We start from the raw sequence: 22,814 nt of genomic DNA on the forward strand, positions 1-22,814 counted from the left end.
TAAATTTCCTAAAAAATACCTGGTTTAATTTCCGTTGTCTTTAAAAACCTTCATTTAATTAATAACGGTAGATCCATACTTACGACATAACGACTGTTAACTCTAATGAAGGAAATGTTAACTAGGATTAAAATATAACCCCACATGGTTAATTAGAGGGAACTAAAGACATTGTTGCCCTCTTCTTCTTCCCCCAAATCGATTTCGAGTTTTAGAACCCTAAAACCCTAAAAGCGATTTTTCTTCTCAAACTTCAAATCCCGAATTCCTTTGATTGCGATGATAGTTGCCGTCTGAGTAGTTGTGGTTATAGTTGATTGTGTGGTGTGTTCGTTGCAATAATCGACTGAGATGAGGTATGAAACCGTTGTTAATTTCAATTGTAATGTTTAGGGTTTTAGGGTTCAACTCGAAATCGATTTGGGGGAAGAAGAAGAGGGCAACAATATCTTTAGTTCCCTCTAATTAACTACGTGGGGTTATATTTTAATTTTGGTTAATATTTATGTCATTAGAGTTAACAGTTGTTATGTCTTAAGTATAGATCTACCGTTATTAATTAAATGAAGGTTTTTAAAGACAACGAAAATTAAAGCAGGTATTTTTTGGAAAATTTAATAAATAGAAGAATTAAACGTCTAAAAAGAAATTAGATGCCGTATTTTTTGGGTTTTTTCTCTCTCTATAATATAAATACAGTTGACAAAAAAAAAAAAGTTTAGGATTATTGCGTTGACATAAGTAAAAATTTGTTTTTTTTTTGAGCAAAGGTAAATTAGCAATGCTTATTAAAAAATATATATAGTAAAGAGAGCATCACCCGAAAAATCTAAAAGCACAGTGCTTTACAAAATTTCGTCAGCTTCCCTAATTTTTCTCAGGTCAATTTACTACACAGATCCGACCTGACAAATTCCGACCGAGTTGAGTTTTGTTCAATTCCGATTAGATCTTTCTTCCGTAAATACTTAGTTTTAGCGAATACCCCACAAGCTAAAGTACCCTTCGATCTTGTCTTCGATGCTGGTGGCATTACGTTAGGGTTCTTCAATCCTTTTTGGTTTTCGGCATAATTCCCAAACTTGAGAAGCATCAATGGGTCGCTCTCGTGGGAACTTCCACAATTACGAAGACCCTACTCAGAGGTTTCTTCCTTTTAAATTCACTCACAATTGGGTTTTTTTTTGGTCTCTGTTGTAATTAATTTCCCAGTTTCTGCTGAATTTGATTTGAATTTCAAGTTTCTTTGAATCTGTATCATTGGGACAATGAGAGCATCGCTTCAAAATTGAGGCTTTTTTAAATCTTTTTCACTAGTGCTGAATTGATCGAATTTCGTATGTGTTTGAATCTGCGTTGCGCTATAATCATTGCTTTTTGTAGTTGGGACAATGAGTGTTGCTTCAATTTTTGTGGCTTTTCAGTAGCTATAGTCTCTCCTATGATCTTTGTGATAAAATTGTGTTTTGCCTTTGTTTTGTAGAACGAGGAAAAAGAAAAATGCGGCTAATGTGGAGAACTTTGAGTCGACATCTACGGGTACAAATTACTCATCAAACTTTTTTTTTTTTTTTTTGTTCTCCTGTCAAGATCCCACTTTTGTTCTAACGTCTCTACTTGTGGAGACAGTTCCAGGTACTGAGGGAGGAGGCAAGTATAACTGCGATTATTGCCAGAAAGACATTACTGGCAAAATTAGGATCAAATGTGCCGTCTGTCCCGATTTTGATCTCTGTGTTGAATGTATGTCTGTTGGAGCTGAGATCACTCCGCACAAATGTGATCACCCTTACCGAGTTATGGTTAGTTTGGCTTTCCCTTTCCCTTTACTTTTTAGGTTGCAGCAAAAAGTTTGATTCTTTGAGAGAGTGATGAGTTTTCTCTTTACTCTCATCACCTAGGACTCAGTGGATAGATCTTTTGTTTGAGTTCCAATCATAACCAATTATATTTCATTTGCTTTCTCAGGGAAATCTAACTTTCCCGCTTATTTGTCCTGACTGGAGTGCTGATGATGAAATGCTTCTCCTGGAGGTACCACTTGCTTTTATCATAATGATATGTGGTTCTATAAATTCTGTTTCTTTCAGTGGAAAGAAAAGTAATTTCTTTTAATCTTTCAATTCAGGGACTTGAAATTTATGGCTTGGGAAACTGGGCGGAGGTCGCGGAGCATGTGGGAACCAAGAGTAAAGAACAATGTCTCGAGCACTACAGAAACATTTATTTGAACTCGCCATTTTTCCCACTTCCAGTATGCTACATCGATCTGTTAAGATAACATATATTTACCACAATAATGCTTAGCCTTGTGCAACTTATTGATCCAGGGGAGATACGTTTTATTTCCCAGGATATGTCACATGTAGCAGGGAAGAACAGAAAAGAACTTCAAGCAATGGCAAAAGGACGCATTGATGACAAGAAAGGTATGTGCTACTCTACTTTAATTGATGGCTGTGTAATTCTTCGTTGTACGTTTTGCTATCTTAGTTCTGATATTGATGGGGCTTCTTATTTGGCAGCAGAGCAGAACATGAAAGAAGAGTACCCGTTCTCTCCTCCTAAAGTCAAGTATGTCTCTCGTTCTTCACAGATACTGTACAGTGATACCTTATCATTTTCTCATCTTTTATCCAATTTTCTCGCAGAGTTGAAGATACACAAAAAGGTGGGTCCTTTGCTTGGTATGTTATATGTTTGGTTTAAAATATAGGTGTGCTTGTTGTTGTATTATATAGTTTCTCTAGTTTACACCAATAGTTATATCTAGATCACAATCTCGTAAATGGAATCATCTGGCTCTTGTACGTAAGAAGTTTAAAGATCCAAAAAAGGCCCAATATCGGTCATTGTATTTATACTGGTTGATATTTTCTCCCTTTTTCTTTGTTCTGACGTGCTTTGTGGGTAGAGTCTCATATAGACAGGAGTTTTGGAGTAAAGAAACCTGTGGCCACCCCGGTAAACAACTCTTTGGTTGAATTGAGTAATTACAACCAAAAAAGAGAAGAGTTTGACCCTGAATACGACAATGATGCTGAGCAACTCTTGGCTGAGATGGAGTTCAAAGATAATGATACTCCTGAAGAACATGAGCTGAAGCTGCGTGTGTTGCGTATCTATTCGAAAAGGTACATCCTTTAAGATAAAACAGTGAACATAGTCTCTTTTTTTTGCCGCTGCCCACTCTGACACAGGTGAGTGTGATGTTTGTAGGCTTGATGAGAGGAAACGTAGGAAAGAATTCATAATAGAAAGAAACTTGTTGTACCCAAATCCCTTTGAGAAGGACCTGTCTCAGGAGGAGAAAGTGCAGTGTCGACGTTTGGACGTTTTTATGCGTTTTCATTCAAAAGAGGAGCACGACGAGCTACTCCGTAGTGTTGTAAGCGAGTACCGCATGGTGAAACGACTCAAAGATCTTAAGGTAAGGACATTGCTACTCTCAAACTGTGTGTTTGGTTCCTTGGACTGGATGTGACTCACTGTTTTGGGTTGGATGGGGCAGGAAGCTCAAGTGGCAGGGTGTCGTTCGACGGCTGAAGCGGAGAGGTATCTTGGGAGGAAGAGGAAGAGAGGGAATGAAGAAGGGATGAACAGAGGGAAAGAGAGCGGTCAATTTGGTCAAATTGTGGGGGAAATAGGCTCTAGACCTCCTGTGCAAGCTTCTTCAAGCTATGTGAATGATTTGGACCTGATTGGATTCACAGAGTCGCAACTGCTGTCTGAATCCGTGAGTATCTAGATACTGAACAGTGTGAAATGAGTTTTTGTTGTAAGTTGTAACTGAAAGAAGAGTTGTTTGTTTTGCAGGAGAAGCGTCTGTGCAACGAAGTCAAGTTGGTTCCACCGGTTTATCTACAGATGCAACAAGTGATGTCACATGAGATATTCAAAGGGAATGTGACGAAGAAGTCTGATGCATATAGCCTGTTCAAGATTGAACCAACCAAAGTGGATCGAGTTTATGATATGCTTGTGAAGAAGGGCATTGCTCAACTTTAAAGGCTTGTGTAGTGTTGTATCATATATATATGTGTGAGCTCTGTTGAGTTATTTGTTGACATAACCTTGTTTATTACACCTTGTCAAAATTAGTTTATAATAGAAAAACAATTAAGTTATCCACAGATTGTGAAAAGAGATAAGGTGAATGATAGCCACACAATCTAAACCCCAATGTTTTAGTATATAAGAAAGAATCTGACTCCTACAAGTACAAGGAAAGGAAGAGGTGAGATGACGACGATGATGTCTCTCCCCAAAATGAAACTATCTTGTCTGCAACCACACCTCCATTTTAGCAGTAACAGATCATTTGAAATAGCTCAAGCTTTTCCGAGCTCAAGCATAAGGAACAGAACATCATGTCTTGTTCGGTGCGGCTCAGCCAGAAGAAGATTAATTTCAAAAAGGAGCAGAAGCAGCAAGCTTGAAAAAGCACCAGCACCACAACCTCAGGGTTTGGAGCGGCACTGGAGACATGCTGTGGTGGGTGGAGTTTCAGTAGGGTTGATGATGGCTTTGGTATTGGGAATGGATGCAGAGAAAGCTATGGCGCTTGGACCAGAAGGTCCTTTAATGGAAGAGTTTTGGGACAACGTAAGAAGGTACGGTCTTTACGCTCTCACGGTTAGCACCGGAGCCCTCTCCGCAGTCTTTGAGCCTATCTTCGAACTCCTCAAGAACCCAATCTCCGCTGTTCTCATTGTGATCATCTTAGGTGGAAGCTTCTATATCGTCTCCCAAGTTGTCTCAGCAATGATCGGTGTAAACGAATTTGCTTATGATTACAGTTATTAACCAACCTATAGTTTGTTTTGTTCTTCTCTTCATTAATACTCTGCTTTTATGCTCTTGTGTTTTTGATCTATTTATATTTTTGTTACACAATCATCAATCACATTTTATTTGACATAAAAGTTACACCAAATCATGTACATTGTAAAAAGCTCTTAGAAGATGTGAGAATTGGTTGTCAAATGTTTTCAATAGTATTTGTAAGAATCTTCAGGCCGTCCGGCGACGTAATCCATCAGTCCCTCGCCGGTGGATTCTTCTGAGACCTGTTGAAAGCCACCGAAGGTGATTGCCATAGCCAAGAAGGCTCCAGTTGACGCAAACAGAGGCCAGAAATAGGCTAAAATGTTCACAATCCTTGGTGCTGCGTACATGAGCGACACCACAATCACGCTCACCATGATTGCCACCATGAAATGGAATCTGTATTCCATTAGCTTTGTTTGGATCTCCATTTCTTTGTGATTGAACTCGGTTAGAGAGAGAGAGAACAGAGGTGAGAGAGGGAAATTGTTGAAGCCAAAAGAACTCTGAAGACTGCAATTTATGAGGAAGGAGATTGAGATGGTTTTGATTTGAAAGTTGGTACCTTTGGGCTATGTTGATCAGACGCAAGTTCTCAAGTCCTTTTCAAGTGGCTGTGTGTTTGGTGAGATTCCATTGTTTACAATAGTTTAACCCACTAATCAATGATTACTGACTTGAATACCCTATCTTTAGTGAATGTTAAGGGACATAATCGTCATTATAAGATGATGCTTTTGTCCGGAAGATGGGTTTTGTCTCTTTTTCTTCATGATATGATTACCAAACGAAAGACTTTGTGTAAGAGAATAAAGAAGGAATAAGGAATCGCTGATCGCTTTGCAAAGTTTCTTCCTTTTCTTCATATCCAATGGAAAGGCATAACATCCTCTTTCTTTTCTTAGTTTACATTATAAAACTCCACATTGGAACATTACCACTCAAGTAATTGATTAACATTATAAGATTTTTAAACAAAAACTCTTAACCATCAGAACAACTCTGACATTCTCCATTAATGGGTTTTTCAAAAACAAACCCATTATTATAAGAATTAAACAATTACTCAGATGTTATCCAAAAGTTGGTTTATTATTCATATGTTATTAATCCAAGAAAATTACTCAAATGTTTAGTGCCCTAAGTGTAATTACAATTTACCCCTGGGTTTAGTTTTTCGATTTTGAGTAAAAAAATTAAAAAAAATACACATCAGCAAATTAAAATACACATCAGATCGACACATAAACAGTTTTTTTTAGATTGACAGTTGTTTTTTCTTGTTTATATCAAAGAGAGGGAAAGTGAATAGTTTTCACTGTTCACAAACCGCAAAATTAAAAAAAAAACTCTCTCTCATCGTCTCTTGTCACCGGCGATACTCGCTCTCTGTCTACTCTCTTGCCGTCAATCTCTCGCCGTCTTTGCTCACAAAACCCTGATCTATTCGTCGTCGCTCTCACTCTCTTCGTCGTTGCACTCTCTCTCTTCGTCGTCGTGTTCGTCTTCGTTTAAACGTTCCGGTATGTGTCGAGTGTTTAGTTTCGAGTTTTCCAGCTGAATATAGGGTTTTATCGATGATTTACGGCTGATTATCGCCGTCGTTAATGACGGCTGATTATCGCCATCGTTAATGACGGCTGATTTGTTAGATCTATTTGATTCGATGGCTGATTTACTTTTAGGGTTTACGGCTGATTTGTTAGATATATTCGATTCGACGGCTGATTTGTTAGATATATTCGATTCGGTGGCTGAGTTATGTTATACTTTGTGTATGAGTTTGTTTTATGTTATGGCTGATTTATTTTATGCTTTACTGCTGAATTATATTATTTATCAGATGTCGATGGTGATTATTTCTGAAGAACAAGCAAGGGATTACCCCCAAGAATATACGCTGAAGGAAACTCTAATCTAGAGTTAAGAGATATTAATACCAATTTCAGGATAGGAGAATTCCCTGCGATTAGGGAAGCAATAGGACAAGATGTGTGGGAAAAAACGAAAGATCTACCTATTGGAATAATCTCTAAGCTAGTTGATAGTCAATTCGTCTGGTCTGGTAAGCTAGTACATTTCCTACTTTGTAACCAGTTAAGGGTACATAAGAAGGAGCTTTGGTTTGTCGTCGGCGGTCAACCTATCAGGTTTGGGTTAAAAGAATTTGCTCAAGTGACGGGGTTAAACATAGACCCAATGCGGACATAACAGTTTGAACTTGAAGAGGAACACAAAGAGTTCTTCAGACTTTTGAAAGTGCATGGTGGGGAAGGTCCATCATTAAATGAACTCAGGAAAGGAGTGAAAGTGTGCCGGTCATGGATAAACCATGATCACCGTAAATGGTTGGGGCTGTTGCTTCTTCAACACATTGGACTTTATGGTTTGCATCATAACTGTAGAATTCCATTTGAAAGTGCCAAAAGAGTTTTTGATGATGAAAAAATGAAGACTTATCCGTGGGGTCGGTCAGCATTTGAAGCCCTTGTTGATGGTATAAAGTTGTTGAGGCCTATAGGGAAATCGTACACCCTTAGTGGGTTTACACCCGTGTTACAGGCTTAGGCGTATGAGTCCATCAAATGCTTTGGAGATCGGTTTGGGAATGCATCAGCTGAAGATGATGCCATACCGTTGCTTCGATGGCATGGAAACTGTACACGTTCAACGATGGAAACGGTTATTGCTGAAGAGATCAGAGCGCTTGGTGAGGTAAGGTTTTGATTGTGTTATGATAGACTGATAGTTACTGTCTGAGTTATTGTTTTAAATGATGGCTAAGATATGGTTTATCAGTGGTTGAGTTATTATTTAGTTTAGTGATTGCTGAGTTATGGTTTGGTGATTGCTGAGTCAAGGTTTAGTGATGGCTGAGTTATGGTATGATTGCTGATTTATGCTAATTTTATGGCTGATTTATGTTTATGTTATGGCTGAGTTATGATTTAGTGGTGGCTGAGTTAAAACTTACTGATGGGTTTCACAATCTCTTATGTTATAGTTGCGTGTCTGTAAAATGGTTATGATGGAAAATGGTTGCGATCTATTTCATATGTAACCAGATCAAGAAGACGACCCAGCTGTGGATCGCCTGATCGAGGACATACATATGGATACCTTTGTTAAAGGTTTTGGGAGGCTAAGGGTGGGAGTGATAAGAAGAAGAAGAAAAAGAAAGCTATCGCAGCGGTTGAGCCTGAATCTCCTCCCCCAAAGAAGCGGAAAGTCCAGAAGGATGAAACTTCCACCTTTCAGGGTGGTGGATCAGGTGAAGGGGCAGGAGCTGCACAGGAGAGGAAGAAGAAAGGAAAAAAGGTAAGTTATGTAGTGTATAGTGAGTTTATATTTTATGTAACCTTTTGTGTATTTGTTTTAGTTGGCTAGTGAGGAGGAAGATGCGGGGGAAGATGTGTCTTTTAGAACTCTTGCTAACTTGGTGATGAAGTTAAACTCAAGGTTTGACACCCTTGATACAAACATTGCCAATATGCCTTCTGATCTGGAGAAGAAGATTGGAGATAGTTTGGAAAAGAAGATGAATGAAAGGATTGAAACCAGGTTTGGGTCTTTTGCGCGTGATCTCGAACAGATGAAAGATCACGTGCTTTCCATGGGTGTTGGACAAACTGGCCAAAAGACGGAACCTACGGAAAACACAGCACTTGAGGATTCAAATTTCAAAATAAAGACCCTGGTACCACCAAACCTTCAGGCAAAACTACTGTCACCGAAAGGTCCACCAGTCATTCCAGGAAAAATGCAAGAAAACTACTCTGTCAACAGTCCTCCGATAATGTCTGATTTATGTTAATTTTATGGCTGATTTTCCAGAATGTTTAGGTTGAGTTATCATTAACTTTAATTGTCTTTGCTATGTTATACAGGAAAAGAAATCTGTTGTTGGGAGTGGTTTGGATGGGATCAGTAAGAATCTGATGAATGATTATGATAATCCTCTTGATTTCATTCAAAGGTCTCCAGCTGCTAAGGATTCTCCAGCTGCTAAGAAGTCTCCAGCTGCTAAGAAACCAGCTGATACGATAACAGGGCCTTTCACGAGGAGAAATGCCAAAGAGTTAGAGGCGGCTGCAAAGAAGGCCAAAGAAGTAGCTGCGGCAAAGAAGGCCGAAGAAGTAGCTGCGGCTAGAGACATTCAGGAAAAGAAGAGAGGTAGAGGTAGAAAGCTAAAAAAACCTACTGCTTTTAGGTCGTTGAATATTGTACCATATGTAGGTTTGACAAAAGAAGCTGGTGCAGAAGCTGATGCAGAAGCTGATGCAGAATGTCTATATGATATGATAGCCGAGTATATTGCTGAATCCAACAAACTTGAACCTGAATCTGAGGATGATGAGGAGGAAAAGATTAGGCTTGATAGAATTAAAGCTTTTAGGCTTGATAGAATCCAGCTGCTAAGGAAGTGCATTGAATACACAACAAGCTACATAAGAGAGGATTTTTCATTATATTGGAGATGACGGACTGACGTGCATGAGGAATAACTGTGTACCTGGACCTAGAATATATGATCCTCTGGCACCTGTTGATCCGTTCAAGTTGAAGAAACTTTTGGAGTTCCTAAAGAGCGCCGAGTATGACCCTTTAGACCCTTTTTCTTAACAGCTTGTTAATCACAGCTTGTTAACATTATATTAACTTGTGTTTATTTGTTTGTTAGGAATATTCCGTTAGAAAAAGGCGAAATCGAAATTGAATTCTATAGGAAGCTAATCACCGAACGAAAGGACTGGCCAGTGAGGACAGATAAATATGGTACATATGAGTGGCTTACTGATGAAGTAAGTTTATCTTAATGTCTTAGTTATTGTTGTCGATGTCTGAGTTATTTAAAACATAGTGGCTGAGTTGTTGTTTTTTACTCTGTTACCTTTTTTACAGCACCTGGCCGCGTTTATGAGACTCCTTAGGAAAAGGTACAACCGAGATCCCTTCCCATATCACAACAAACGCATTGCGTTTATAGACCCGTGGTTCAGTAGTATGATGGTGTTTAGCTATGATCAGTTCAAGATGAAACCCAAGCTGTTTAAATTAACTGGCAATAGTTTTGAAGAGGTAGTGAAAGGTCAATCACGTTCAGATGAAAAAACTAATTTGAGGTGGATTGAAGATGTGGATCACCTGTATATTACTACACAAACTGGAGGCCATCACTGGGTGGCGCTGCACATGGATCTCATCAGAAGCCATATTGATTGCTATGATAGCATCGTCGGACAAGTAACCAAAGAAAGTGAGGAAAAAATATTGAATGCTTGTAGGGCGTTTACGCGGATGATTCCAGAAATGATGAACGAGAACGTTCCTCACGAATTTCGTACACCTAGGCACAAACAACTTACCTTCAGGAGGAGGACTGTCTCCAAGGTCCCGCAAAACGTACAGGTTGGTGACTGTGGCGTGTACGCTTTAAAGTTTATAGAATGTCTAGCGCTTGGTGTGTCTTTCGATGGCATCTGTGTTGAAAATATCCAGGCTCTACGCGTTAAAATGGCAGCAGAAATCTACGATGAGGCACCTGATTTTATGAATCAGTTCAATTAGAAAACATTTGTATTTCTTTTGGTAGGACTTGTACTTGGATATTGAAAACATTTGGATTTCTTTTGGTAGGACTTGTACTTGGATATTGAAAACATTTGGATTTCCTTTTAGTAGGAATTGTACTTGGATAAGAAAGTCCTTTGTTTAGTATCTTTTTAATGTTACGGCTGAGTTATGTACTTCACACGGCTGAATTATAATTAATCATTAAATAAACATATATGTTATAGCTGAGTTATGTACTTTTACGACGGAGTTATGTAATTCGTACGGCTGAGTTATGTATTTGGTACGCCTTCGTTTAGTCTTTCGTGGTGTGCCTCAAAATTACAAAAAGTGTTGTTGGGAAAGCACAAACAATAAATCTGTGCCTGCTCAGATCCACACGCGTAATAAATTTATAAAGTTAGTTTTTTCACAATATATTATACAAAATAATTAAAAAATTGAACTCCATAATTCAAATAAAAAATAAAAAATTCCGGGAAAATGACCAAGTAATGGGTGAGTTATTGACTTATACGACTGACTAATGAAATATTTGTAATTTTACATTATTATAACTCAATATTTAAATGTACAATTGAAATTTGAATATTACAATTATTATAACCAATAAAAAATAATAATTATAGAGAAAAATTGAATTTTACACATTCTCATCAGAATGTGTAAAACATAAAACAGATGTCGTTTAGGGGTTAGGGTTAGGATTTAGGGTTTGAGGTGTAGGGTTCAGATGAGTAACATTTTTTTTTTTTGGTTTTGGTTCTAATGTGTTTTAATGTGTTTGGTTTAAGGTGGTAATATGGAGAAGTCTAACATTATTATCATTTGAATATTTTTTAAAAAAAACAAAAAAAAAATTTGGTTATTTCCGGTCATGGGTCGGTTAGATTAATATATAACCATAAATAACCCAAAATATATTGTAATTACGTAGATTAGCCTGATATAACCAAAAGTAAGCCGAATATAACCGAAATTAACCAAACATACCAATACAAATTTACCAAATTGGAAGAAATTATTTTTTCTGTTCAGTTCGGTTTGTTCGGTTATTTACTCATTTTAATTTGAGGGTTGACTGAGATATCGTTTATAATGGCTGAGTTATGATTAATCATGACTGAGTTACTAAAATGGATTGATAAAACACCACAACATAGAAAGTTCATATCAATTCCAAATAAAAAAAAACACCACAACAGAGCTTGACTAATATCACAGATACTTGTTCAAGCTCTCAAACTTCTTCTCCAGTGCGTCATATTTTTTTCCTATATTGAAGATCATTTCTTCTTGAATCTCAATGCGCTTCTTGGCTGCATCCAAGTCCTTCTTCATCTCATTCTTCTCCTCCTGAATAACCCTAAACTCTTCGCGCAATGCATCAGTCCACCACTTCCTGAAACCGCATCCTTGACCGGGACCCTTACAAATAGTACATAATTCATATTACACTAAATAACAAATCAGGAGCAGAACACAAAACTCAAAAATAAGAGTACAAAAATCTTTACATCTGTGATGTCATACGGAAAACTGAAATAACGTTCTCCTCTCGTGCTAGGATCATTAGAAGTGGCAATGAGAAGCACCGCACCGCAACTACACCCGATTGGAACGCCCTTGTCACTCCTCCGGATTTTACCGTACCTCATTTTCATATTTATTTCATTACGATTCAGCTCCTACAGTTCCACAAACACAATATTAAGATATTGCTTTGAGATTTAAGATAGTCCAGAGATCTACCTCAGCTAGAGCTTCAGAAGGAGTTTTCTCATCAGCCCTGGAGTTGCCGCCGTAGATATCTCTATGCGCCATCATCTCTACTCGATCTCGATTACTAAAGCAATAAATCACTTAAAATCCCTTAATTTATACTAAAACAATATATCGAACGACGTCGTTTAACAGTAATATACGTGAAGGCTGAGTTGTGTTCTTTACACGACTGACTTAGGATAGTCGGTTAAATTAACATTGATGTTACGGCTGAGTTATGCAACAACCATAACAATGGTGTTACGTCTGAGTTATTCAATGACCATATTTATTTATTATATATCCGCTCGGGAATAAAAAAAGTGTTGTTGGGGAGACGCAAACAATAATTATGTTTCTTGTTATTATCCACACGCATAATGAGAATATTCTAAACAATTTATTATTAAAAAGGAATTCAAATTTTTGATTTTTTAAATTAAAAAAAGGCCCAGTAATTTGACATAGTAATGGCTGAGTTATTGATCTAAATGGCTGAGTTATGAGATATTTGTAAAATAAGATTATTATAACTAAAAATTTAAATTTAGAATGGAAAAATGAATATTACTATTATTATAACCAGTAAAAAATAATAGTTATAGAGATAGAGTGATTTTTACACATTCTGATCAAAATGTGTCAAACATACCAAAACATGACGTTTAGGGGTTAGGGTTAGGGTTAGGGTTAAGGTTTAGGGTTTAGGGTTTGATATGTAGGGTTTAGATGAGTAATATTATTTGTTTTTAATTTAACAGTTTGGTTTTGTTACTAATCTGTTTTAATGTGTTTGGTTTAAGGTGGTAATATGGTTATACTAATATGATTACCATTTGGATATTTTTTAAAAAATTAGAAATTAATTTTTGGTTATTTCCAGTTATGGGTCGGTTAGATTAATATATAACCATAAATAACCCAAAATATATTGTAATTAAGTAGATTAACCTGATATAACCGAAAGTAAGTCGAATATAACCGAAATTAACCAAACATACCAATACAAATATACCAAATTGGAAGAAAATATTTTTTTTGTTCAGTTCGGTTTGGTCGATTATTTAGTCATTTTAATTTGAGGGTTGGCTGAGATATCGTTTATAACGGCTGAGTTATGATTAATCATGACTGAGTTATTTTTTCTGTTCAGTTCGGTTTGGTCAGTTATTTAGTCATTTTAATTTGAGGGTTGGCTGAGATATCGTTTATAACGGCTGAATTATGATTAATCATGACTGACTTATTAAAATGGATTAATAAAACACCACAACATAGAAAGTTCATATCAATTCCAAATTAAAAAAAAAAACACCACAACGGAGCTTGACTAATATCACATATACTTGTTCAAGCTCTCAAACTTCTTCTCCGGCGCGTCATATTTTTTTCCTATATTGAAGATCATTTCTTCTTGAATCTCGATGCGCTTCTTGGCTGCATCCAAGTCCTTCTTCATCTCATTCTTCTCCTCTTGAATAACCGTAAACTCTTCGCGCAATGCATCAGTCCACCACTTCCTGAAACCGCATCCTTGACCGGGACCCTTACAAATAGTACATAATTCATATTACACTAAATAAAAAATCAGAAGCAGAACACAAAACTCAAAAATAAGAGTACAAAAATCTTTACATCTTTGATGTCATACGGACAACTGAAATAACGTTCTCCTCTTGTGCTAGGATCATTAGAAGTGGCAACGAGAAGCACCGCACCGCACCGCAACTACACCCGATTGGAACGCCCTTGTCACTCCTCCAGATTTCGCCATACCTCATTTTCATATTTATTTCATTACGATTCAGCTCCTACAGTTCCACAAACACAATATTAAGATACTGTTTTGAGATTTAAGATAGTCCAGAGATCTACCTCAGCTAGAGCTTCAGAAGGAGTTTTCTCATCAGCCCTGGAGTTGCCGCCGTAGATATCTCTATGCGCCATCATCTTGACTAAAACTCGATTACTAAAGCAATAAATCACTTAAAATCCCATAATTTGTACTAAAACAAAATATCGAACGACGTCGTTTAACAGTAATATACGTGAAGGTTGAGTTGTGTTCTTTACACGACTAACTTAGGATAGTCGGTTAAATTAACATTGATGTTACGGCTGAGTTATGCAACAACCATAACAATGGTGTTACGTCTGAGTTATTCAATGGCCATATTTATTTATTATATATCCGCTCGGGAATAAAAAAAAGTGTTGTTGGGGAGACGCAAACAATAATTATGTTTCTTGTTATTATCCACACGCATAATGAGAATATTCTAAACAATTTATTATTAAAAAGGAATTCAAAAATTTGAATTCAAATTTTTGATTTTTTAAATTCAAAAAGGGCCCAGTAATGTGACATAGTAATCACTGAGTTATTGACCTAAACGGCTGAGTTATGAGATATTTGTAAAATAAGATTATTATAACTAAAAATTTAAATTTAGAATGGAAAAATGAATATTACTATTATTATTACCAATAAAAAATAATAGTCATAGAGAAAGAGTGATTTTTACACATTCTGATCAAAATGTGTCAAACATACCAAAACATGACGTTTAGGGGTTAGGGTTAGGGTTAAGGTTTAGGGTTTAGGGTTTGATATGTAGGGTTTAGATGAGTAACATTATTTGTTTTTAATTTAACAGTTTGGTTTTGTTACTGATCTATTTTAATGTATTTGGTTTAAGGTGGTAATATGGTTATACTAATATGATTACCATTTGGACGTTTTTTAAAAAATTATAAATTAATTTTTGGTTATTTTCGGTTATGGGTCGGTTAGATTAATATATAACCATAAATGACCCAAAATATATTGTAAGTAATTAGATTAGCCTAATATAACCGGAAGTAAGCCGAATATAACTGAAAGTAAGCAAACATACCATTACAAAAATACCAAATTGGGAAAAATTATTTTTTCAGTTCGGTTCGGTTTAGTCGGTTATTTAATCATTCTAATTTGAGGATTGCCTGAGATATCGTTTATGACGGCTGAGTTATCTTTCCAGAAACGACAGTTTCTTTGTTTATTTAAATGAGAGGGAAAGTGAACAGATTTTAACTGTTTAGAAACCGCGAAAAAAAACTCTCTCTCGGCGAAATCTCTCTCTCTCTCGACGAACCGTAATTCTGCCGGCGATAATCTGTCTTTCTCTACTCTCTCGTCGTTACCTCTCGCTGTCCTCGCTCGATATTCTCATTCACTCTTTCTCTCTTCGTTCGTTTCCGTCTAAGCCGTCTCGTTTTCGAGTTCCGATATGTGTTTTCCTCTTTATTTGTTAGATATATTCGATTCGATGGATGAGTTTGTTTATTGATGTGGTTGAGCTATGGTTAACAATGAATTTTGAAATGAGTTATGTATTACTGCTGAATTATATTTATCAGATGGCTTAGGATATTTCTGAAGAAAAAGCAAGGGATTACCCCCAAGACTTTGGCCAGAAATGAAGTCTATTCTTTATAGTAAGCAAGTTAATACCAATTTCAGGATGGGAGAATTCCCTGCGATCAGGGAATCAATAGGACAGGATGCGTGGGATGAAACGAAGAAAGTACCTATTGGAATAATCTCTAAGCTAGTTGATAGCCAATTCGTCTGGTCTGGTAAGGTTGTACATTTCCTACTATGTAACCAGTTAAGGGTACGTAAGAAGGAGCTTTTTTTGTCGTCGGCGGTCAACCTATAAGGTTTGGGTTGAATGAATTTGCTAATGTCACGGTGTTAAACATAGACCCAATGCCTACTGAACGGTTTGAACTTGAAGAGGAACACAAAGAGTTCTTCAGACTTTTGAAAGTGCCTGGTGGGGAAGGTCCATCATTAAATGAACTCAGGGAAGAACTGAAAGTGTGCCGGTCATGGACAAACCCTGATCACCGTAAATGGTTGGGGCTGTTGTGTTTTCAATCCATTGGACTTTATGCCATTCATCAGAACTCTAGAATACCATTTGAAAGTGCGAAAAGAGTTTTTGATGATGAAGCCGTGAAGACTTATCCGTGGGGTCGGTCAGCATTTGAAGCTCTTGTTGATTCTATAAAGATGTTGAATCCTACGGGAAACTCGTACACCCTTAGTGGTTTTACACCCGTTTTACAGGCTTGGGCGTATGAGTCAGGCCAAATCTTTGGAGAATGATTTGGGGCTGCACAAAAAGAAAAAAATGGTGGCTTACCGTTGCTTCGATGGGGTGGAAACCGTACACGTTCAACACTGGAAACCGTAATTGCTGAAGAGATCAAAGCGCTAGGTGAGGTAAGGTTTATATCTGGTTGAGTTATAGTGTAGTGATGGATGAGTTATGATTTAGTGATGGCTGATTTATGGTGTAGTGATGGCTGTGCTATAGTGTAGTGATGGATGAGTTATGATTTAGTGATGGCTGAGTTATTCTTTACTGATGGGTCTCATATTCTCTTCTGTTACAGCTGCGTGTGACTAAAATGGTTATGAAGGATGATGTACGCGAGCTATTTCATACGTGGCCAGATCAAAAAGACGACCCAGCAGTTGATCGCCTTATCCAAGACATACATGAGAATAAGTTTGTTAAAGGTTTTTGGGATTTTAAGGGGAGTGATAAGAAGAAAAATCTAAAAGCTAAATCAGCTGTTGATTCTGAATCTCCTCCCGCAAAGAAGCAGAAAGTCCAGAAGGTGGAAGTTTGCAACAGTCAGGGTGGTGAATCTGGTGAAGGTGTGTCGGTTGCTAGTGGAGAAGATGTGTCGGTTGGGTCGGTTGGAACTCTCATTGAGTTGGTGTCTAATTTAACCTCAAGCTTTGACACCTTGGAAAAAACATTGGAGATAGAATAGAAAAGAGGATAAATGAAAGGTTTGAAACCAGGTTTGGATCTGTTGAGAGTGATCTCAAACAGATGAAAGAGCACCTGCTTTCCATGGGTGTTGGGCAAACTGACCAAAACACTTTTGATGCGTGTTCAAATTATAAAAATTTCAAAATAAAGAACATGTTACCAGAAGACCTTCGGGAAGGACTGTTGACACCAAAAGGTCCACCAGCAGTTCCAGGCAAAATGCAACAAAACTACTCTGTCAATAGTCTTGTGGTAATGTCTGAATTATGTTAATGTTTTGGCTGATTTTGCCAGAATGTATAGGTTGAGTTATCATTAACTTTAGTTGTCTTTGCTATGTTATACAGGAAGATGGCAGTGGTTTGGCTAGGGTCAGTAGGAATCTGGATAAAGATTTTGATAAAGATGATCCTCTTAATTTCATTGAGAAGTCTCCAGCTGCTACGAAACCAAATAAACGGCCTCACACACGGAATAATGCCAAAGATGCAAAGAGCCACAAAGAATTAGATGCAAAGAAGACCAAAGAGGTTACGGCCAAAAAGGCCAAGGATGAGGCGGCGGCTGCAAAGAAGGCCAAAAAGGTTGCGACAAAGAAGGCCAAAGATAATGCGGCGGCTGCAAAGAAGGACAAAGAGGTTGTGGCAAAGAAGGCCAAAGATGAGGCGGCGGCTGTAAAGAAGGTCACAGAGTTGGCGGCAAAGAAGGTCAAAGAATTGGCGGAAAGGAAGGTTGGAGATAATCCGCACAAGGAAAGAGGTAGAAAGACTACTAAGCCTACTGCTTTGAAGTCGTTGCAATTTGTAGAACCTGTTTTGAATGAGGGAGATGCCGATGGTGGTGCAAACGCTGGTGCCGACGCTGCTGACAGCAGTCTATGTGATATGACAGCCGATGTTATGGCTGAAAACGATGTCCTTGAACCTGAATCTGAGGATGATGAAGAGGAAAAGATTAGGCTTTATAGAATTAAAGCTTTTAGGCTGGAGAGTGTTAAGCTGTCCCCGGATGGAAGTGCATTGAATAAACAACAAGCTACACAAGCGAGGATTTTTCCTTATATTGGAGACAACGGACTGACGTGCATGAGGAAGAACTGTGTACCTGGACCTAGAATATATGATCCTCTGGCACCTTTTGATCCGGTCAAGTTGCAGAAACTTTTGGAGTTCCTAAAGAGCGCCGAGTATGTCCCTTTAGACCCTTTTTATTAACAGCTTGTTAACATTTTATATTAATTCTTATTTGTTTCTCAGGGGTACACCATTAGGCAAATTCTATAGGACTCTCATCACCGAAAGAAAGAACAGGCCAGTGAAGGATGGTACCTATGGGTGGCTGTCTGATGAAGTAAGTTTAACTTGATGCTGAGTTATAATATTTACGGCTGAGATATAATACATAATGGCTGACTTAATGGAAATTTACGGCTGAGATATAGTACATAGGGACTGACTTATTAGGTTTAAGTATGAGTTATAATACATAATGGCTGAGTTGTTATTATCTGTTTTACAGCACATGAGCGCGTTTATGATACTCCTCAGGATTAGGTACAAACGAGATCCCTTCCCATTCCACGATAAATGCATTGCGTTTATAGACCCGTGGTACACCACTACGATAGTTCGTGACTATGCTCAGTTCAAGATGAAACCCAAAATGTTTAAATTCAAAGGCAACAGTTACGAAGATTTAGTTAATGGTTTGGCTCCACTAGATCAACCGACTAATTTGAAGTGGATAGAAGAAGTGGAGCACCTGTATATTACTCCACGAACTAGAGGCAATCACTGGGTGGCGCTGCACGTGGACCTCATCAGAAGGCATATTGATTGCTATGATAGCATCGTGGGTCAAGCAACCAAAGTAAGTGATATTATAATGATGAATGCTTGTAGGGCGTTTACGCGGATGATTCCAGCAATGATGAACGATATAGTTCCTCACAAATATCGTACACCTACTTTTGATCAGTTCAATATCAGGAGGAAGAGTGGCTCCAAGGTCCCACAAAACGTACAGGTTGGTGACTGTGGCGTGTACGCTTGGTTTGTCTTTCGATGGCACCTGTGATCAAAATATCCAGGCTATACGGGTTAAAATGGCAGCAGAAATCTACGATGAGGCACCTGATTTTATGGATTAGGTGCGATAATGCATTATGCCATTCGTTTTGTCTCTTTTGGTAGGAATTTTACAATGATTTGTAAAACATTTGGATTTGTCTTAGTATGAATTTTACTTGGGTATGTAAAACATTGATTTGTCAATTTTCAAAGTTATGGCTGATTTACGGTTGAGTTATATACTTCACACCTCTGAGTTATGAATTTGCGGTTGAGTTGATATTTACGCCGTAGATATCTATCTGCGCCATCATCTTGACTCGATCTCGATTACTAAAAACAAAATCATTACAATCACATCATTTATACTAAAACATTAATTTATTATATTCCATCTTGAGAATACAAAAAGCGTTGTTGAGGAGACGCAAACAATAATTACGTCTCTTGATATCGTCCACACGCGTAATAAACACATTTTCTACGATTTATTATTAAAATAAAAAAAAATTTAAAATTTGAATTCAAATTTCTGAACCTTTTTTGATTAAAAAAATAAAACTCCAACAATTGAATAGTATGGCTGAGTTATCGTCATAAACGGCTGGCTTATGTAATATATGTAAATTTAAATTATTATAACTCAAAATTTAAATTTAGAATTGAAATTACTTTTCGGTTATTTTCGGTTATGTGTCGGTTAGATGAATATATAACCATAAATAATCCAAATGTTATCCAAATTAGGTCGATTAACTTAATATAACCGATAGCAAGACGAATATAACCGAGAGGAGGAGAAACCATTGTCTCTTAAAGTGCAAGGGAATCAAGGGGTACGTCGGCCACGCATGGTGCCAGTTGTGTTGAAGTATTCCTCCAATCGCAATAGAGATAACGTGAAGGAACTTGAACCACGTATCAGTGGTTTTGTCAACCCAGTAACCCACACCAGGGTTTAGAACCGGAATATTCTCTCGATCAGTGGCGCAAATGATCTCTTCGACGTCTCTAATAAACTGTCCATCGATATGAGGAACAACTTCCATGTCGATAGGAAGATGTAACAAATAGAAAGATCTGTGATCTAGGAGAGTATTAAGAGAAACAATAGTAACGAAGAATGAGATGAAAGAGAGACAGACATATAAATGAGGAGAATATAAAGAAAAACAATAGGAAAACGAAAGACCGCGTGTATTATTAGGTTAACTTATGGTTTCCCGCCAAAATATGGCCTATCGGCTGAGTTAATGTTTTACGGGAAAACGAAAGGTCTCGTTGATTCATGTGACGGCTGAGTTATAGTAAAATTTATGACTGAGTTATCCGTAAATTAATAACTCAGCCGTCTAGTTTTATATCAGCCTTAGGTCATTATAACCCAGCCGTCACATTACCTTTTGCTCTCCCGTAAATATAAAAACTCAGCCGTAAAGCGATATTTTGGCGGGAAACCATAAGTTAACCTATTAATTGACGAGACATTATCTTTGTATACATATACCTCTCAACTACAAATAGAGCCGTCAAGTGACTGAGTTATAATATTCCCATTTCTTTAGACTATTACCTCTCAGCTACAAACCAAAAAAAATTATTTTTTGCAACACTATGTCTGCTCGGGCACCCTTATTGCCGGATCTCCCCAACGATGTTTTCATAAAAATCGTTTCCCTAGCTGCGAAATATCAATGGTGGTCACTTGGTTCTATTTTAAGGGCTGGTCGTAGGGGAAGAAATGCAGTATACATGAAAGAAGTTCTGAAGACAGCTGCCATCTATTGCCTTTGTACTGATCCATCACATATCAACACATCCAATGCCCCTGATGGTGGCGTCCGGCAACCCCATTGCCATCTACTACGAAGGGCTAAGGGTTGTGGCTGAGGATAGAGATATCCTCCGTGGGATTGATATTCTCAGTCGTATTGTACCGGTTGATCGAGATGCCACCTTCGCACGTGGGGTACTAAGTATTTGTCTAGGGAATGAGGTTCTGGCCATCTGTTACCTCCAGCTGTTTGTTGCACATCATTATCATCTGGAGTCTTCGGCTGCTATGGCAACCGGTAATTCTTTTTTGTTTGAATTATCTCGTTATAAGACGGCCCGGAAAAACACATACATGGCCTCCCATCTCTATCCTGACAGCCCGTTACTCCCTTCACCCGCTTGTGCTGTGATATGTGCTTTGGATAACCGTCCCTATTGTATCTTTTTTGGAGACTATGAAATCATGTGCAATAACTGTTACCTTTGGTGGTTGTCTCTCAAAGTCTCTGAGATCCTTTAGGGTTTCTAGCAGTGATTTCCAGTTTATGATAGAGAATTTTGTTTTTGCTTTTATTCATTAAATGGAAATATTTTTATTGAGCATTTCCAATCCTTTCGTTATAGTAAAGTTATGGCTGAATTTATCCGTATATTTTATAACTCAGCCGTTTGGTCATATATCAGACATAGTTTAATATAACCCAGCCGTCACATGACCTTTCGCTTTCCCGTAAATATTATAATTCAGCCGTAAAGCGATAATTTGGCGGGAAACCATAACTTAACCTAATAATAGACTGGTCATATATCAGACATAGTTTAATATAACCCAACCGTCACATGACCTTTCGCTTTCCCGTAAATATTATAACTCAGCGGTAAAGCAATAATTTGGCAGGAAACCATAAGTTAACCTAATAATAGATTGGTCATATATCATACATAGTTTAATATAACCCAGCCGTCACATGACCTTTTGCTTTCCCGTAAATATTATAACTCAGCCGTAAAGCGATCATTTGGCGGGAAACCATAAGTTAACCTAATAATAGACTGGTCATATATCAGACATAGTCTAATATAACCCAGTCGTCACATGACCTTTCGCTTTCCCGTAAATATTATAACTCAGCCGTAAAGCGATCATTTGGCGGGAAACCATAAGTTATGGATTTGAAAACTAAAGAAGATGTAAGTAAAGTAGCACACACCACAGACTGAAATATTTTATTAATAAGATGTAAGTAAAGTAGCACACACCACAGACTGAAATATTTTAAAATAGATTTGAACTATTCAAGTTCATATTTCAGTTTATTTAGCAAAAAAAAGTTCATATTTCAGTTTCCACTCCCAGCGTATTGGTTTGTCATCTCTCTAGTCATTGCTTCAAACCTTGTCCTATCAGATTTGTAGAGGTTGGCAAGTTTTTCATTGAATTTCTCCTCATCATCGACCTCTAGTTCAATCAACTTCTCCACTAATATCTTGAAAAGCATATTAATCGACATGGGATGCCAATAAGTGGGCTTCAACACTCTTAGGTTATGGCTCCGTGATCTGATATGTTTGGGTGGCAAACTTTTGTGACGAAAATAACCTACATAATCAAGAAATTATATTTAAAAAACCATTGAGTTGCTGCAAAAAGAGGAGTCCTAATACACATGCTTGCTAAATAAAAGGGAGTATAATCAAAACAGATACCTTTGGGAGATTATTTGGGTAATCAGGCGGAAAATGAAGTCTCATTTTAAACACTCCCCCTTCATATGGGGTGTTCACCGGTCCGATTAAAGTAGTCTCCCAATGGAAAATGTTGTCATCAACAGTTACTAACAAAAAGGCAAACACACTCAATCTCTTTTTGATCCTTAACAGTAAAACAAAACTAATCTGAAAATATATGCGTTTACCTGATGTGACGTTTGTCGAATGATCCTTGTTCAGATATTTCAACCCCAACCTT

General features: G+C 37.5%; 3 protein-coding genes across 7 annotated transcripts; 2 read left to right on the top strand and 1 right to left on the bottom strand.

Moving 5' to 3' along the window:
- Positions 1-766: 766 nt before the first annotated feature.
- LOC104718732 (transcriptional adapter ADA2b) lies at positions 767-4,127 on the top strand. Of its 5 annotated transcripts, none has more exons than XM_010436530.3 (12): positions 767-1,145; positions 1,484-1,539; positions 1,630-1,802; positions 1,969-2,034; positions 2,129-2,254; positions 2,354-2,429; positions 2,529-2,574; positions 2,652-2,671; positions 2,915-3,134; positions 3,220-3,430; positions 3,512-3,736; positions 3,817-4,127. In XM_010436530.3, exons 1-12 carry the CDS (start codon positions 1,096-1,098, stop codon positions 4,006-4,008), a joined length of 1,461 nt encoding a protein of 486 aa, XP_010434832.2. In that variant the 5' UTR covers positions 767-1,095; the 3' UTR covers positions 4,009-4,127. The 5 variants fall into 5 exon arrangements, with proteins under 5 accessions (XP_010434832.2, XP_010434831.2, XP_010434833.2 ...); XM_010436529.3 differs by having other exon boundaries at positions 773-1,145; positions 2,526-2,574; XM_010436531.3 differs by having other exon boundaries at positions 773-1,145; positions 2,526-2,574; positions 2,927-3,134.
- A 79-nt stretch (positions 4,128-4,206) lies between these two features.
- LOC104718734 (uncharacterized) lies at positions 4,207-4,925 on the top strand. Its single transcript, XM_010436533.3, has one exon. The coding sequence runs from the start codon at positions 4,243-4,245 to the stop codon at positions 4,804-4,806; it is 564 nt and encodes a 187-aa protein (XP_010434835.1). The 5' UTR covers positions 4,207-4,242; the 3' UTR covers positions 4,807-4,925.
- LOC147936024 (uncharacterized) lies at positions 4,883-5,401 on the bottom strand. The gene has a single exon (XM_087470142.1). It carries the CDS (start codon positions 5,256-5,258, stop codon positions 4,992-4,994), a length of 267 nt encoding a protein of 88 aa, XP_087326268.1. The 5' UTR covers positions 5,259-5,401; the 3' UTR covers positions 4,883-4,991.
- Between the last annotated feature and the right edge of the window lie 17,413 nt (positions 5,402-22,814).

This window comes from Camelina sativa, chromosome 10 (assembly GCF_030686135.1).
Source record: "Camelina sativa cultivar CO46 ecotype springtype chromosome 10, ASM3068613v1".
NCBI lineage: Eukaryota > Viridiplantae > Streptophyta > Magnoliopsida > Brassicales > Brassicaceae > Camelina > Camelina sativa.

Bases quoted from the DNA above. Each gene is read 5' to 3' on its own strand.
- LOC147936024 (XM_087470142.1), bottom strand. From the start codon at position 5,258: ATGGAGATCCAAACAAAGCTAATGGAATACAGATTCCATTTCATGGTG.
- LOC104718732 (XM_087470141.1), top strand. From the start codon at position 1,096: ATGGGTCGCTCTCGTGGGAACTTCCACAATTACGAAGACCCTACTCAG. The intron at 1,540-1,629 runs GTACAAATTACT...TTGTGGAGACAG, and splicing joins CTTTGAGTCGACATCTACGG to TTCCAGGTACTGAGGGAGGA. The intron at 1,803-1,968 runs GTTAGTTTGGCT...TTGCTTTCTCAG, and splicing joins ATCACCCTTACCGAGTTATG to GGAAATCTAACTTTCCCGCT.
- LOC104718734 (XM_010436533.3), top strand. From the start codon at position 4,243: ATGACGACGATGATGTCTCTCCCCAAAATGAAACTATCTTGTCTGCAA.